This window comes from Psammomys obesus, unplaced genomic scaffold (genome assembly GCF_907164565.1).
Source record: "Psammomys obesus unplaced genomic scaffold, mPsaObe1.curated_primary_1811, whole genome shotgun sequence".
Taxonomy (NCBI): Eukaryota; Metazoa; Chordata; class Mammalia; order Rodentia; family Muridae; genus Psammomys; species Psammomys obesus.
In genome coordinates this window covers 3676337-3691683 of record NW_026596064.1, presented here as the reverse complement: position 1 = coordinate 3691683, position 15347 = coordinate 3676337, and the positions used below count along the sequence as shown (strand labels likewise).

The 15347-nt window shown below is 43.7% G+C and overlaps 1 protein-coding gene and 1 long non-coding RNA gene across 5 annotated transcripts in view; one reads left to right on the top strand and one right to left on the bottom strand.

Moving 5' to 3' along the window:
- Positions 1 to 283: 283 nt before the first annotated feature.
- On the bottom strand, positions 284 to 8593 carry LOC129689769 (uncharacterized). The gene is made up of 2 exons (XR_008722173.1): positions 8348 to 8593; positions 284 to 4966 (listed from the first exon to the last, which is right to left on the bottom strand). It is a non-coding gene; the product is annotated as an uncharacterized LOC129689769 (long non-coding RNA).
- The window catches only part of Masp1 (MBL associated serine protease 1), a 67954-nt gene continuing 60245 nt past the window's right edge, over positions 7639 to 15347 (top strand). For 2 of the 4 annotated variants that reach the window (XR_008722172.1, XM_055625178.1), the window contains exons 1-2: positions 7639 to 8256; positions 14228 to 14459. Coding sequence is in view for 3 of the 4 variants with exons in the window: in XM_055625178.1 (XP_055481153.1) it covers positions 8252 to 8256; positions 14228 to 14459 (237 nt within the window). In the remaining variant the exon portion in view is untranslated. The remainder of the gene's footprint in view (positions 8257 to 14227; positions 14460 to 15347) is intronic. The other 2 variants (XM_055625180.1, XM_055625181.1) reach the window with 1 other exon arrangement.

The window sequence follows — 15347 nt, the reverse complement described above, 5'->3', positions numbered from 1 at the left end:
CCATCAGGGAAATGCAAATCAAAATGACCCTGAGATTTCACCTTACACCCATCAAAATGGCCAAGATGAAAAACTCAAGTGACAACACATGCTGGAGAGGTTGTGGAGAAAGGGGAACCTTCCTCCATTGCTGGTGGGAATGTAAACTGGTACAACCACTTTGGAAGTCAATCTGGCGCTTTCTCAGACAACTAGGAATAGTGCTTCCTCAAGACCCAGCTATACCACTGCTAGGCATATACCCAAAATTTGCTCAAGTACACAATAAGGACATTTGCTCAACCATGTTTGTAGCAGCTTTATTTGTAATAGCCAGAACCTGGAAACAACCCAGATGTCCATCAATGGAGGAATGGGTACAGAAATTGTGGTATTTTTACACAATGGAATACTACTCAGCAATCAAAAAAGAGGAAATCATGAAATTTGCAGGCAAATGGTGGGATCTAGAAAAGATCATTCTGAGTGAAGTATCCTTGTTTGTCTTAATGGGATTTGATCTTTCCTTGTTATACCCCATTCCTTCCTTTTGGAATGGTAATGTTGACTTTGGGTCATTGTATGTTGAAAGTATATACGTTGTTGTTGTTGTTGTTGTTGTTTTTGCTGCTGCTGCTGCTATTGTTTTCATGTAACAGAGAATCACAATTAGGAGAGTGCCTTGAGTCACAGAAGAGACTTTTGACCTTTGGACAGACTTTGGACTGCGTTGACCTAGATTTTTTTTATCAAACCTATTTTATTTAGGGTTCTTAACCACTTCTACCTCCCTTCCAACCCCCAACACACTAACATACATGTCTACTAGAAGAAAATACCTGGAAACAGATGGGAACAGGGAACAGAGTTCACTCTGCTACTTTCCGCTGCGTAGGGTTGCAGGATTCTTTGGGGGGCAATACCAATACCAAAAAATAATAATAATAATTCAGAAGTAGAGGTAACCAGCAAATCAGCAAACAGCAAAAAACAGCAGCAAAGGATGAACCAGCAGCAAGCAGTCCTCCCCCAAGCACCCACGCCTTCTTCCTCTGAGCTGTATTTATTCCCCTCAAAGTCCTCAGAATTCAACTAATTCCACCTGGCAAAGACCATGCTCCGCAGGAGAGACTTAACAGGTATAGACACACTGAAATCCCCAACCTGAAATTGTAACAAAAACACGTATACATATCATAAACATACATTTACATATCATAAAGCAAAACGTTCGCAACAGGAGTGTTCAAGACCGTAGGGCATTTTAAGTTGGAAAGAATGTATTTTGAAGTATGAGATTGCCATGTGTCTATGAGGGCCAAAGAAGGGATGCCATAGTTTTAATACAGAAAGTCCCCATAGGCTCCGGTGTTGAAATATTTGATCCTCAGCTGAGGATGCTGTTCAGAAGGCTGTGGAACTTTTAGGGGGCAGATTCTTGTTGCAGGAAGCAGGTCACTGTGGGAGGATGATTTTACGTCCTGTCTCACTTCCAGCCTGCTGTCTACTCTTCTCTTCCTTACCGCAGAAACGATGTGGCCAGCTGCCTCGTGCTACTGCCATTACATTTCTTTCCCTCGGAGGGCGGTGTAGCCCTTCATTGTGAGCTGGAATAAACTTGCTCCCTCTTAAGTTGCTTCTCATGGGATATTTAGTCACAGCAAACTAATACAAATGGCTCTACACATGCCAATCAATAAATGCGATATTGTAATAAAATGGACAAAAACTGTATGATCGGGCTGGAGAGATGGCTCGGAGGTTAAGAGCACTGACTGCTCTTCCAAAGATCTTGAGTTCCATTCCCAGTAACCACATGGTGGCTCACAACCATGTGGCTCAGATAATGAGATCTGGTGTCCTCTTCAGTCATGCAGGTGTACAGCAGATAGAACATTGTATACATAATAAATAAAAACAAATCTTTAAAAAAACTATATGATCACCTCAATAGGGAGCAAAAAAGAATTGACAAAGTTCAACATCCCTTTATGCTCTTATCAGCAAAGTACAGAAGTAATAATGTATCTTAACCTAACAAAGGTTGTATATGATATGCTCATGGCAACATCCTACTCAACTGTTAAAAGCACAAAGCTTTTGTTTTCCTCTGGCATCAGAACAACACAGGAATGTTCATTTGTGGTGCTACTTTTCAACAGAGTGCTAGTACTAGAGAAAGCAATAAGAAAAAGAAAATTAAATAATTAAATCTAAGGCATACAAGTTAAAAGGGAAAAGTTATATTGATATAATCCTACACATAGAAAGCTTTAGAAGTCTAAAGAAAACTGTTAAAATATTTTTTATTTTTTATATTAATCACAGGTTATTTACTTTGTATCCCAGCCATAGCCTCCTCCCTCACTCCCTCCCAATCCCACCCTCTTTCCCTCATCTCCTTCCTGCCCCTTTCCAAGTCCATTGATGGGGGAGGACCTCCTCCCCTTCCATCTGACCCTAGCTTATCGGGTCTCTTCAGGACTGGCTGCAGTGTCCTCTTCTGTGGCCTAGCAAGGCTACTCCTCCTTCGGGGGGGGGGGAAGTAAAATAATTTTTTAAACCCTGTTATAAGATACAGATTCAGTGTACAAATATCAGTAGCATTTCTGTACATTAACAGACTAGTGAAAGAAAGTAAATAGAATATAAACAAATGATATATGCCCCTTATCATGGATTTGAAGAAATGATTTTTTTTTTAATTTCTGGGTGAGCAGGGTTGTCCAGAGGGTGAAGGTTTTTTGCTATCAAGGCTGAGGACTTAATTTCAATTCCAGGAACACAATTGTTGGAAAGAGAAAATCAACTCCTCCAAGTTGTCTTCTGACCTTCTCATGTCTTCCATGACACATATGTTTGTACATATATGCACAAAGATGAATAAATATGAAAGTGTAATTAAAATAAAATGGTCATACTACCCAAAGTTATATACAGGTAATTAAAATACTCACACTACTCAAAGTAATATACAGATATGATGCTGTCACTCTGAAAATTCTAATATTTTTCACAAAGGTAGAAAAATATCAAACATTTTATGAAACTACAAAATATTTCAAGCAGCTTCAAGAAAAATTTTACATAAAAGAACAAAGTTAGAGGCAGCACAACTCTTGGATTTACAGTGTAGAGAAAGTAACATTTAAATCTACAGAAATCAAAATAAATAATAAGGCACAACAAACAGACATGTGGGCTAATGGTGCATGGCAGAGACCCACATACATAAGGAAATGGAGATGAAAGTCTTTGCCAAAGGTGTCAAGAATAACCTATGGGAAAAACAGGCTCCTCAGTAGATAACAAAAAAAAAAAAAAACTCCCCAGATGCAAAATAAATAATGCTAAGCAATAACACAAAGAATAATTTAAATCAACCAAATACAAATATATTAGAAGAAAACACCTTCGGTTTAGTTTGTTTTCTTAGATGCTAGCACTGCTCTGGGAGATCGTGAGGCACTGGAAAACAGGGCTTCCCTGGAAGATGTGGGTTGCTATCAGGGTGAACCTTCAGGTTTAAAAGCAGACCCCCTTTCCTCTGTGTGGCAATGTCACAAGTCACAGTCCAAGTTCCCAACACTACAGAGGACCTTCCATGTCCTCCATGAAACCAAGACCTAATTTGCATCTGCCAGCTATTTTCTTCGAGCAGACATATATGTTAATGTGTTGAGTCTGTACATTCCATATTCACCTATGTTAAATCATATTGTATGTCATAAATATATAGAATTTTGTACCATGGTGTGATAATTGAGTGTTTTCATGACGATGGTCATTCTGACTGAGGCAAGATGAAATGAATCTCAAAGTAGTTTTAATATGAATGTCCTTGATGGCAAAGGATGCTAACTATTTTTTCACTTGTTCGTTGGCTGTTTGTACTTCACTGATGAACTCTTTGTGAACTGTCTCTTCATTTCATTCATCACTTGAGATGTTTGGCTTCAGAGTGTTCGACATTTTCAGTTCTTTATGCAGTCTAGGTGTTAAATTTCTGTGAGACATGTAGCTGGCAAAGATTTCCTCTTGCTCTCTCTGTTGTCTCCTCATTAGATTATCTCCTTTGTTGTACAGATGCCTCTTAGTGTTGCAAAATAATTTGTGAGTTCTTGATTTTATTCTTCTAGCTGCTAAAGTCCTTTTCAGAAAGTCTTTTCCTGTATCTGTATCTTGATATATCCTCCTTATGTTTTGCTCTAACACAATCAGAATTCCAGGTCTTGCATAGCATCTTTGGCACATTTTGAGTTGATTTCTATACAGTATGAGAGATGAGATCTAGTTCCTTTCTCCTACATCTGGATACCTAGTTTTCCTGGAACTGCTTCTTGAAGAATGACTAATTTTTAGCATATTTGTAAATAAACAGTGTATTTTGTGTGTTAAAGACCCTAAGGACTTTGTGGGGAAAAAAAGAAGAAAGAGAGAAAAAAAAAAAAACTTAGAACTGATAACACTGACAGCAAAGTAGCAGGATGCAAAATCAACATAGAAGACACTGAAAGACAACGTGCCAAGAAAGAAATCAGAAAAATAGTCCCATTTATGATGATGCTCTGTGTTGTATGCATTTAAAAAAACAAAAATGGTGCAGTCATGCCAGGCGGAGTTTCACAATTTCAGATTCAGCTGACGTGAATTTGGCTCTTCGGGATGAAACATGGGAATTCTTTTAATTTCCCACATTATCGTGATGACCTGGAAGGTCAGAAGTTATGGCCTTTGGCATACTCCTAGTCAACGAGCTGAACTACCTACCGTTGGATGTTTTGGTTTGGTCTGGTTTTTTGATGCGCGTGTCACTGGGCAGCTAGACCAGCCTTGAATTTGAGGTCTTCTTGCTTCTCTTCTGAGAACAGGGGATTGTAGCTGTGCTTCACCACGACTGTAACTCTAAACCGCACTCACTTTCTTTCTTTATTCTCTTCTCAGACATTCATAAGGAAGCCCAGGTTTCAGGTTTTGCCCCGCCCCCCTGCAAAAGAAAAATCCATTGAGCAAATTCTTTACATTTTCTGACACATTAGCAGAGTTCCAGAAACTTTCACTGAGAGGCTACAAAGTAAATATTATGGTAGAAAATGTAAACCCCAGCGTTCCGGGGTAGGAAAGCTGTAGGACTCATTTCCATAGAGGCTGCTTTCTAACAGGGCTTCCTGACTGTGAGGGCTCTTCACCCACCCTTGCGGTCCAGATTTCTATGCTTAGAACTAAAGAACTATGGGTTCCTTGTGTGCATTTTAAACTATTTTTTTTTCAGACTTTTAAAGAAACTAATTGAATCTTTCCAAACATGAGTTTTTCTTAATATCCGTGATAGGATTATGAGTAATGAATGACGACACTGTCAAAACCACAGAGGAAGCAATTGGCACTTTCGTGAGAGCCCCTCTGGCCTCCTGTCCCCGCACAGGGAAGCTGCTTACCATCAGAGCATCTTTTCACACCCACATCCTGCTCTGTGAGCTCCTACACAAGTGAACTGATGTCTCGCCTAAGTAAGTAGATGCCTTCCCTAAAGCCGAGACAACTGAGACTACAGACCGGGAAGCCCAGTGCTTCAGACCCGAGGGCAGCAAGGGCATCTGGCCCACACCTGGATCTGATGAGGACATCTCAGCGAGCCTTCATCAAAGGACTAGTCCAAGCCAGGAGAGAGCTGCGGGAGCCACACCCAGAGCCTTCCACTGAGCTTTGGCTGACTCCTAGGGAAGGCACACACCAGATCTGCTGCACATTGCCAGAACTTGAGCTCAGAATATCCTTCAAACGTCTCCCGTGGATCGCTGGCAGCTTTAGAAAAGGAAGGTATCCCCGGAGGCTTACTTGCTCTGTGTGACACTTCACAAAGGGGCGGCTTGTGGCTTTCCCCTCCCAAGCCCTTCCGTCTGTGCCCTGAGCCAGAAAAAAAAAAAAAAAAAAAAAAAAAAAAAAAAAAAAAAAAAAAAAAACGTTTTTCCTAACACGTACGCTAAAGCCAGAGGAGGGCACCCTGAGCTGCAGGAAGAATTGAGGGACTCCTTTCCCGGGCATGGCCAATGCGCAGTGTTAGTCTTGCCAAGTTCTTTCTCCGTTGGTTTGAAAACCCTTGTGTATTCCAAAAGAAATGCAGCCCATGTGTTTCTGATTCATTTACACTTAAATCATTAAAATGTTGTTTTGTGAGAGTTATTTGATGTCTAAAGAGCCTGACAGTCTGCTTAATGGGGGTTTTACAGGCTTTTGTATTTTTTTTATCCTGCCTGCGACAGAGAACATTTCTTTTAGAGGATGCTTAAGTTCAGACTTCCCTGCATATCGCACCTGTGCACCCGTATTATCAACCAGAGGCCAGTAGCCATGCCAAGCACACCAGGCTGACACTTGAGATAGGGGCTGGAGAGATGGCTCAGTGGTTAAGAGCACTGACAGCTCTTCCAGGGGACCAGAGTTCAATTCCCAGCACCCACATAGCAGCTCACAACTGTCTGTAACTCCAGTTCCAGGGGATCTGACACCCTCACTCAGACATACATGCAGTCAAAACACCAATGTACATAAAATAAAAATAAATACATTTTTAAAAGATTAGCTAAAATGGAGACACTAGAGAAAACAGGCAAGAATTACAGCGGCTGTGAAGTCATTGCTCCTCAAAAAAAAAAAAAAACATGTCAAAGGAGTGTTATCTAAGGGTGGAGAATGTCTTTGTCACCTTGATCCAGGTGGCAGGTAGCCTTCTGCAGGACTGAAAAGCACCCTTTATAGTTGGAACCTTGCCCGAACCTCCTTACAGCTTCCGCTGAGCAAGCTGGGAGACAGAATCAGGAACATTAAGTGCCACGCACAGCCAGGTTGGGCTGAAGACACAGATCACTGCTAAGTTCTGCACAGTGTCTAAAGCTCTTTCCAGATGATTCGGTTTGTGGATATGTGGTGTTATGGCACATGTATTATGGTATATTACTGAGACACGGTATAATTGCGTGTATAAGAGGTGAAATTCTTCCTCCCTTTCTAGCTACGTGACCAGCTTCTCTGGCTAGTTTCTTCATTGGAAAGTGGAGTTATAATGTCACCAGTGATGTACACAAGACGCAAAGGTACTTGAAGGAATGAGTGTGGGAAGTGCTTTAGCACAGCTGGCTTGAAGAGGCCCTAGCCTCAGGAATGATAATGGGTATCTGGATGGCCTTGGCTGGTCGTGTCAGCTTGCCAAACCATCATCTCCTCACCTGTAAAAGATGCACCCCAGAGAACCTTCAGGAGTTTGTAAAAGTACTTTAGATAGCATCTGTGCCTGGCACAGATGTCCCTTTTGCACTCTCTTCATTTTTGTGTGTTGGAGTTATTACTCCATCGTCGGAGCGCAGAGGTTATAGTGTGGTGACAGGGTAGGGGTTAATTGGGGGGGGGGGGTACATGTGGCGAGAGTCCATTTGGTGCCGTCTTGATAGCGAGGGCTATCTCTTATGATAATAGGTCCGCAGTACCATTTCTCCAGAGGCCTGGGGCACTGACCCTTCACAGGCACAGGTCTTCCTAGACGCAAGGGTCACTGGACTCTCTGACTTTGCTGAAGTTCTTTCCCAAATTGGTGGATTAGACCTCTGCACGCTTGCAGCTAAGCAGCGCCACGCGTCTGCCTTTCAAGTGGGGAGAGAAAGTAGCCAACTGCAGAAACTGGTGCTCCCTCGCAGTCTGTACCAGACACTCGGTTTTCAGAAAAACCTGCAGATGTCCAAGGATAGGCTGAGGCTTGGGATCTGCATTCTTTTTTTATCATCTCCTAGAATTGCCTTTTTAGTTGGCTGTCTCTGTTTAATTGTTCTTTTGCTGGGGTCCTGAAGTAGAACAAACTGTTATAGCCACCAGGCAAGGGAGGGTGAAGAGAAATTAATTCTCTTCTTTCTCTCTCTCTCTCTCACACACACACACACACACCTCTAAGTGTCTCAGATTTTTTTTTTTTTCTCAAAGGCTGCAGTCCCTCCCAGGGAGGGGACTAGCCAGCAGATCTTCCAAGGAAACAGTTCTGTCAGGTCCTCTGAGTGTGCACAAGCTCAGTCAGAGAGAGGGAAAGGCAGAGGGAGAGGGGGAGAGGGGATCTGTTGCAGGCAGGGGAAGGCGTGACCTGAATGGAGAATGCCAGCCAATTCCAGAGACACACAGGGACCTCAGAACAAAGATAAGGCATCGCTGACACCACACCGGGGACTGGACGAGCTCACAGACAAGTCTGGCAGGAGGGACCAAGGCCAGGAGCACACAAGGCAGGAAAATGAGGTGAGTGCTCGGTCAGAGGAAGACGCAGGGTCCCCTCCAAGACCAATGGTAAAGCACCCCGCTGGGTCTGACCTTGTATCTAGGTACTCACCTGCTTGTTTTTCTGGTGGCTGGGGATGAGGAATTCTCATCTATCCTCAGGGCCCTGCAAAGGGAGTCCTGTCCCTGGGGCACCTTCCCAGGGACTCCGGAGACAGCAACTTGAAACCAGATAGTTTTGTGCAAAGCCTGCTCCTGGCTGGCGCGGCTGAGGCTCAGATTTCTCTCTCTGCCAGCAAAGGGTGCTGCCTACTGGCTAATGCAATCCTCCTCCTCTTGCCCACAAGGCTGATTCTTCATTTTCCTACTAGGCAAAGAGCAAAACCGATTTCTTCCTCCAAACACTTTCAGAGTTAGATAATGTGTTTGTGTGTTTATTATTATTTTTTTTTTCCCTGACCGGAAAAGAAACCAGTTCCCCACAACCTCACTTGTGGTTTCTTGAGCCTTCAGAAGTTTGCCAGTTAAACCTCAATTTAGAAAACTAAAAACCTGTCCCCATTTTACAGTTCCCTATAAATTCTGCATTTCTCGCTGAAATCAGAGGCAGCTGGTGACATGAATCAGGCTCTGAAGTGCACCACATGCTCTTAAAGAGACAATGCAGCATTTTAAAGAAGCATGTGGAATTCGGAAACCTACCACTTTAAATTCTAATGGGCCTGAAGCGCTTCGACCTTTCTTGTTTCTTGTGTTACTTGCCGCTTCTCACCAGGCAGTTCTTGTTAAGTTTTTCCAGGATCTGAAACCCCACCTACCCTAATCATTTTTATCACTTCGAGTGTCAAGGCCTCCAGAAACACTCAAAAAGAGCAAGAAAAATGTTCTGTGGATGTGTTAGGTGGCCCCACAACCTATTTCCCATTCATTTTCCTTTAAATTAGGAAAGTTTCTGTTTGTTTCTCTTCCTCAGTCACCTAGTACCTTTGCTCAGTCCAGGGCCAACAAGGGGCTTCGATTTGTGCAACTCTGAGTTCCATTTGCCTATGGCTCAGAGGATAAGCTAAGTCTCTAAAAGTTAATTCAGTCATCCTGGCCTTGGAAGGCCGTTTGTTGATGTTTTTTGTTTTGTTTTTAAACCTACCAGAAAATTTTGTTTTCCTCTCTCCTAAAGGAAAGGAACGGCTTTTCTTTGTATATGGAGTCATCCTCTGCTTTACCTGTGCCTCAGCCATTCCAAAGCACAGCCTTGCATATGATTAACCCTAGACTTAGAACAGCCCTCCCGGTCTTCCCCACCTAGCATTGCCTGGGAAAGCTCAACATCATGGCCCCTTTCTGACCTCCATCCCCCAGACAAGGCAGCTCTTCCTTTGTTCTCATCAGTGGCCATATTTCTTACCATCTTTGGAACGGCGGCTTTTTTAATGTCCACTTCCCCTTCTAGAAGAGGTGGTCAGTGTCTTCATCTTTGTAGAATGTCTTCACGTTTATGCGACCAGCACCTAACATAAAATGTTCCTTTCCTAGTAGAAATTCAATAAATAGGACTGAGTTGACTTCAATTACTGAATATCAAAAAGAAAAGTTCTAGGAAAGTGTTCCACTGGCTGTGTCTGAAGGGTCTGGACTCACAGACTAACTACAGACTTCAGAGTTGGCTAGACACTTTCATGAGCATTGTCTCATCTTGGCTTCAGCTTTTGTGTGACATAAGGATTAATGGATATGTTAATAGATAGATAGAAGCAGTTAATCAGCTTGCCCAGAGCCACACTGATGATCTTGAAATGGCCCAGACTCATTCTTGTGTCTTTGGGCTCCAAGCAATTCCCTGCTGTATTCTACCAGGCTATCCAATGCCAACTACAGATTACAATGGTTTATGGTACTTGAGGAATGCCAACACCCGGGCAATAGAACAGAATTTCATGAACAGGGGAGGGAGTTCAAACATTAGTATTTTAAAATTTTTTCACATAAAGTGATGGGTTTTTTGAAATTATTATTTTTTTTCACAGGATTAATTGCTTTGGCCAGATGCCTGGGCATGATACGGGCATGGACCCAACTTCTTGTGTGAGCTTTTGTTATTCTTTTCTTCTGTTGGAGTTAATTCACCATATGGTATTTGGCATGATGCGCCATCTCTTAGGATATACTTTTCATCATCTGTCAAGTGAGGGTGGTGGGTATGGGAGCCGTGTAGTCTCCTCCAACTCTGAATCTTAAAAATGGAGTGTTGGTGGTGTGTACATTGAAATAAGGGGAGTGAATGGAGAAGCTGGGAAGCGCCATTCATCCTGCAATCTGACACATGCGGCTTTCTTTATGCATCCCTGATAGCCTGCTCTTGCCACGGAGACTGTGACATCCCCGCTCTCTCTATCACTTCTGACATTTCGAGCAAATGTAGCTCAACTTTTTGATCAACTGGAGGATAGATAACAGGTGTCAGGAATTGTAGAGCCGGGAACTGGTGCCTATGAAACCAAAACAAGAGCGTGATGAGAAATGAAAGCTGCCATGCGCATCCTTTGATTCCCAGCCCCTGAGGCAAGAAAGCAAACATATGCTTCAGCCTCTGACACAAATGGAGATAACTGCTTCCTGTGGTTAAGTCTGTCTTGAGATGCGAAGAACAGAACCTCCACAGGCCCTTCACCCCCACTCACCAGCTCCCTACTGCACACAGTACTGGGGCCTGGGCTGAGGGGTCAGTCAGCAGAGCTGGCCTGAGGAGGCTTTCTCTTCTGTGTCTACTGGAAAATGCAGCCTTGGAGAAAGTTGACCTTTCACCCTTGTGTAATCAGGTTGTCACTACTGGGGTTGGGGCTTGGAAGCCAAAGCTTATGATAGAGTCATCAGAGCAAGCCTTTGCCTAGGGCTGGTTACTTGGAGTTCATTCCAATGGTCCTGTGGAGCCCAGCCTGTGGGAAGTCATTGCTGTTACCAAGTTCTAGATGAAGAAACCAATGGAGAACTCTCCCCACTACCTTAAAGTGGGTAGGAGAAAAAAAGTCAGGACCTGGAGTTGAACCTGTTCTTCCATGCTGGGCACTCTCAGCCTTGGTAACAAAAGTACATTTCCTCATTCAGAAGTGGGGAGCCTGAGCCCTGAAAGTTACTTCCTGAACTCAGTTTTCCCGCGAATTCACTAGGTAACTTGGACCTGTGCCTTCTCCTTTCTTACCTCCAAAGCCCTTCCTTCATGGATTGGTTTAGAACAATATTGACATTGGCCCCTGGATTAAAACATTTTGTTTTCTTTACTGACATCCCACATGTTGCAATTTGCAGGGGCCTTGGGGAAATTTTTAAATGATGTTTTTTTGTGTAGGGGTGGGGGTAAAAGCAATACATGAGCAATGCATTTTCTTTTAAAGTTTTTTTTTTTTTATGCGTATGTGTGCCTGCCTGCTTGTCTGTGTGGGTCCAATGTGTGCAGGTGCCCATGCAGGACAGAAGAGAGCACTCTCTCCCCTGAACCTGAGTTTCAGGTGTCTGTGAGCCACCTGATGATGTGGGTGCAGAAAACTGCACCCGGCCATCTCTGCAGCTCCTCAATGTAACTTTTTACTCACGAAAAAATTAAAGCGCTTGCTTTCCCGTCCCACAGACGTCCCTGCTAAAACTTCAGTGCACATGGTTCCAGACCTTTGTGTATGTATCTGTTTACGTTTTATGTAACTATCGCATAGAACACTAGATAACCTGGATATGTGGTGATTCACTGTTTACACACTGAAAAATTCATAAGTGTCCATGTACGTATCCTCGCCTGAGAGTACAGGGGAGGAGGTCTTGGCACAGAACTGACTTCCTGATTAACAAACACAAAACTGTTAATCCAAATTCTTCTCAGAGCTTCCTAGCATTGACTTTGTGGGTTATTTAAGACTCTGTCTCCATGGCCTTCCTCTTACTTGTTCATTGACATCTATTATAGTCCAGACTCCCTCCTAAATGCCTTACGCGCATCACCTTTAATGATGATGCTGCGAGACCTCCAGATTGGGAATTACAGCCCCATCTATGCATGAAGGGACCAGAGCATAGAGGAGCAAGCTACCCGGGTTTTTCCAATAAAGGAACTGGGATGAGCATCCCAGCTTCAGAGGCTGTGCTGGAGGCGAAGCAGTGTGCTAGCTGCTCCAAAAGAGACATGCTCGTAGCCGTGAGAGCTGCAAGGATGAAAAGACATTCATAGCTGGGGGGAAAGTGGGGAAAAAGAAGAAGCAAATGTGAAGGATGGGCAGAGCATGCACAGAGTGAGGGTGAGGCACAGGAAGAACCACAAGTGGTCTTAAGAAGGCCTAGAGAAGAAGATGAGCATCAGATTGCAAAAGGTCTGGCCAAGCACCTCAGGGGCAGATGCTGTTCCTAAGCAACAGGGTCACACCTGTGTTAGAAAGCCAACTTCAGTGGAAGAGGAGTAAGCTAGGAGGGAAGGGACAGAAAGATCACGTAGGTCATGCTAACAGTCTAAATGAGGCAACTGACTGGAGACAGGAGAGATGGATTTCTACAGCATAGGAAGCGGAATCAATAGGGCTTGGTGATTATTACACATCATGCCAAAGCACAAAGGATCGGTTAACATTTCATGCTCGGGGAGCTGGCGGGCAGCCATAGCAGGAAAGGAAATCAGATGGAGATCAGGTGCGGTGCGTTGGGGGTGGTACGTCCGTGTCTCTGATTCTGTGGCCTGCCTCTGGATCCCTTTCCCCTAACTAGATGGTCTTGTCTAGCCTCAACAGAAGAAGATGTGCCCCAGGTCCTACTGCAACTTGACATGGCAAGGCAGGATGATATTCATGGGAGGTCTCCCCGTAGGGAGGACTGGGAGGAGAGGAGGGAGGGCAAGTTCAGATGGGATGTAAAGTAAACAAATTAAATTAATGGGGAGGGAGGAGGGAGATCAGGAATGGAGCTGGGGGGGAACACCACAGTCCACAGAGAGCTTACCAGGCAAACACGAGGACCTGAACGCCCTCCCAGAGTCCACAAAACAAGCCAGGGGGCACTAGCTTGTAATTCCAGACTTGGGGAGGCTAGCCAGCCTAACCTAATCAATGAGCCCCGAGTCCCAGTGAGAGATGCTGTCTCCGAAAACTAGGTAGATGGCTCCCGGGGAACAATGACTGTGGTGGACCTCTGGCCTCCATCCTCATGCACACACATGCGCACACCATGTGGACCCCCTCCCCCACAGGAACAAAACTGACCACAGGGACCTGTTAGAAGGGAAGCTAAGGAGTCACACTCCGGCTGTTTGCGTTCAAGGTCCTCGGGCGTTGTTGGGAAAGGGCTGCAGCTGTGACCTGACCGTTAGGACTATGACCAGCCTTCGTTATTCTGCCTCAGTGTTGCATCATCCATGTTGGATACTGTCTTTCCCGCCCCTCCCCCTCTGCAGCTCTCTCAGCGCTCCATCACTTTCATTTCTCCAGAAGTGAATTCTAAACTTTCGATTGTCATAGAAAAGCACTCACCGAACTCACTTTGTTCATTCTGACTCTATCCAAGGTTTTGCATACATTTCCTGGCTTTGCAGTAGACAACTGTCTCAAACTATTAATGTGTTCAATGTCCTTAGACTCCACCACTGAGTCTGGGATTTATCCTAATATTGCAGTTATTATTACATACAGTTTTGAAACTTCATAAAGAATCTGTGGTTCCTAAGTAAGGTGCTACTGATGAAGCAATACCAATTATCACACATTTATAATAGTTATGCTTTCAAGAGTAAGAGAACATGTGTGGGGGTCCCCAGTGTGAGCTTTCTTGAAAACTTCAGTGCGCATTCAGCTTTTCAAGAGAATAAAGCTGAAAACAGTCTTAGAAATCATCTAGCTACTTTCTCCAAACATCCTGAGGGCCAGGTGAGCAAGGCCCCAGGGAGAAAAATGATGAGAGCAGATATTTAGCTCCGTGTTGGGGACCTGCAATCATTGATGTGACACCAAGCCTCTTTCGTGTCTTTCAGGCGGCTCCTTCTCTACCATGCTCTGTGCCTCGCCCTGTCGGAGATTTCAGCCCATACTGTGGAACTAAATGAAATGTTCGGCCAGATCCAGTCACCTGGCTATCCAGATTCCTATCCAAGTGACTCTGAGGTGACTTGGAATATCACTGTCCCGGAGGGGTTTCGGATCAAGCTGTACTTCATGCACTTCAACTTGGAATCCTCCTATCTTTGTGAATATGACTACGTGAAGGTGGGACCTCCCATGTTCTCTAACTGGGAATAGATTAGGTACCGTTCTTACCTTCGCGGGGTTGCAGCTAGTGAGGGAGACAACCAAGGAGACAGCGCAATGAGCGGTGTAATGGGGGTAGTATGCCAGGTTCGATTCTATGAGAGCTGATGGGAAGATTCAGCTAGACACAACATCTTCTCCCCCACTGTCTTTTCAATGCCTACAACGTGTTCAATAGCCTCGTCTCCAACATCCCCAAAAAGAGTATAGACCCAAGAAAAAGCAGTAACCACAGGGAACCATAATTATGTCAGACGCTGAGATATTAGAAAGCACTGCCAAAGTCCTTAAACAACAACCAAATATTTAGGATTGCAGGTGCTGCAGCAGTCAACAGGAAAGGGTAAGGCTTGAAGGGAAGGCTAGCATGTGATTCTGAGGGTCTTGAATATCATATCAAAAGTTTATATTTTATTATCAAAGTACATGGCCATGGAAGGGAAGTAACTATTAGTAGGAAATGTTAAAAATGTACAGGGATAGCAGGAGAGTATCACAATATAGAAACAACATTTCCTGGAATTTTCATGGGTGGGAAGTTCTAGTTTTAAAGCGGATCTAAACTAGGCATAAATGGCTATAACTCCAGGGCATAGAAGCTAGGGACAGGACAATGGTGAGGTCAAAGCCTTGGAACAAACTCAGAGTATGTCTTCAAAAAATACAAAAACAAAAATATAATAGTAATAATGATAATAATAATAAAGCAGGTCTGAAAAGGTACAAAATACTCTAAGACACTGAGTTTGTTATAGTAGTACCTACTTCAAAAATATATGAAAACTGAAAAATCTACCTTTTTAATGTTTTGACATATTTATGTATGTATGTATTTTTATGTGCATA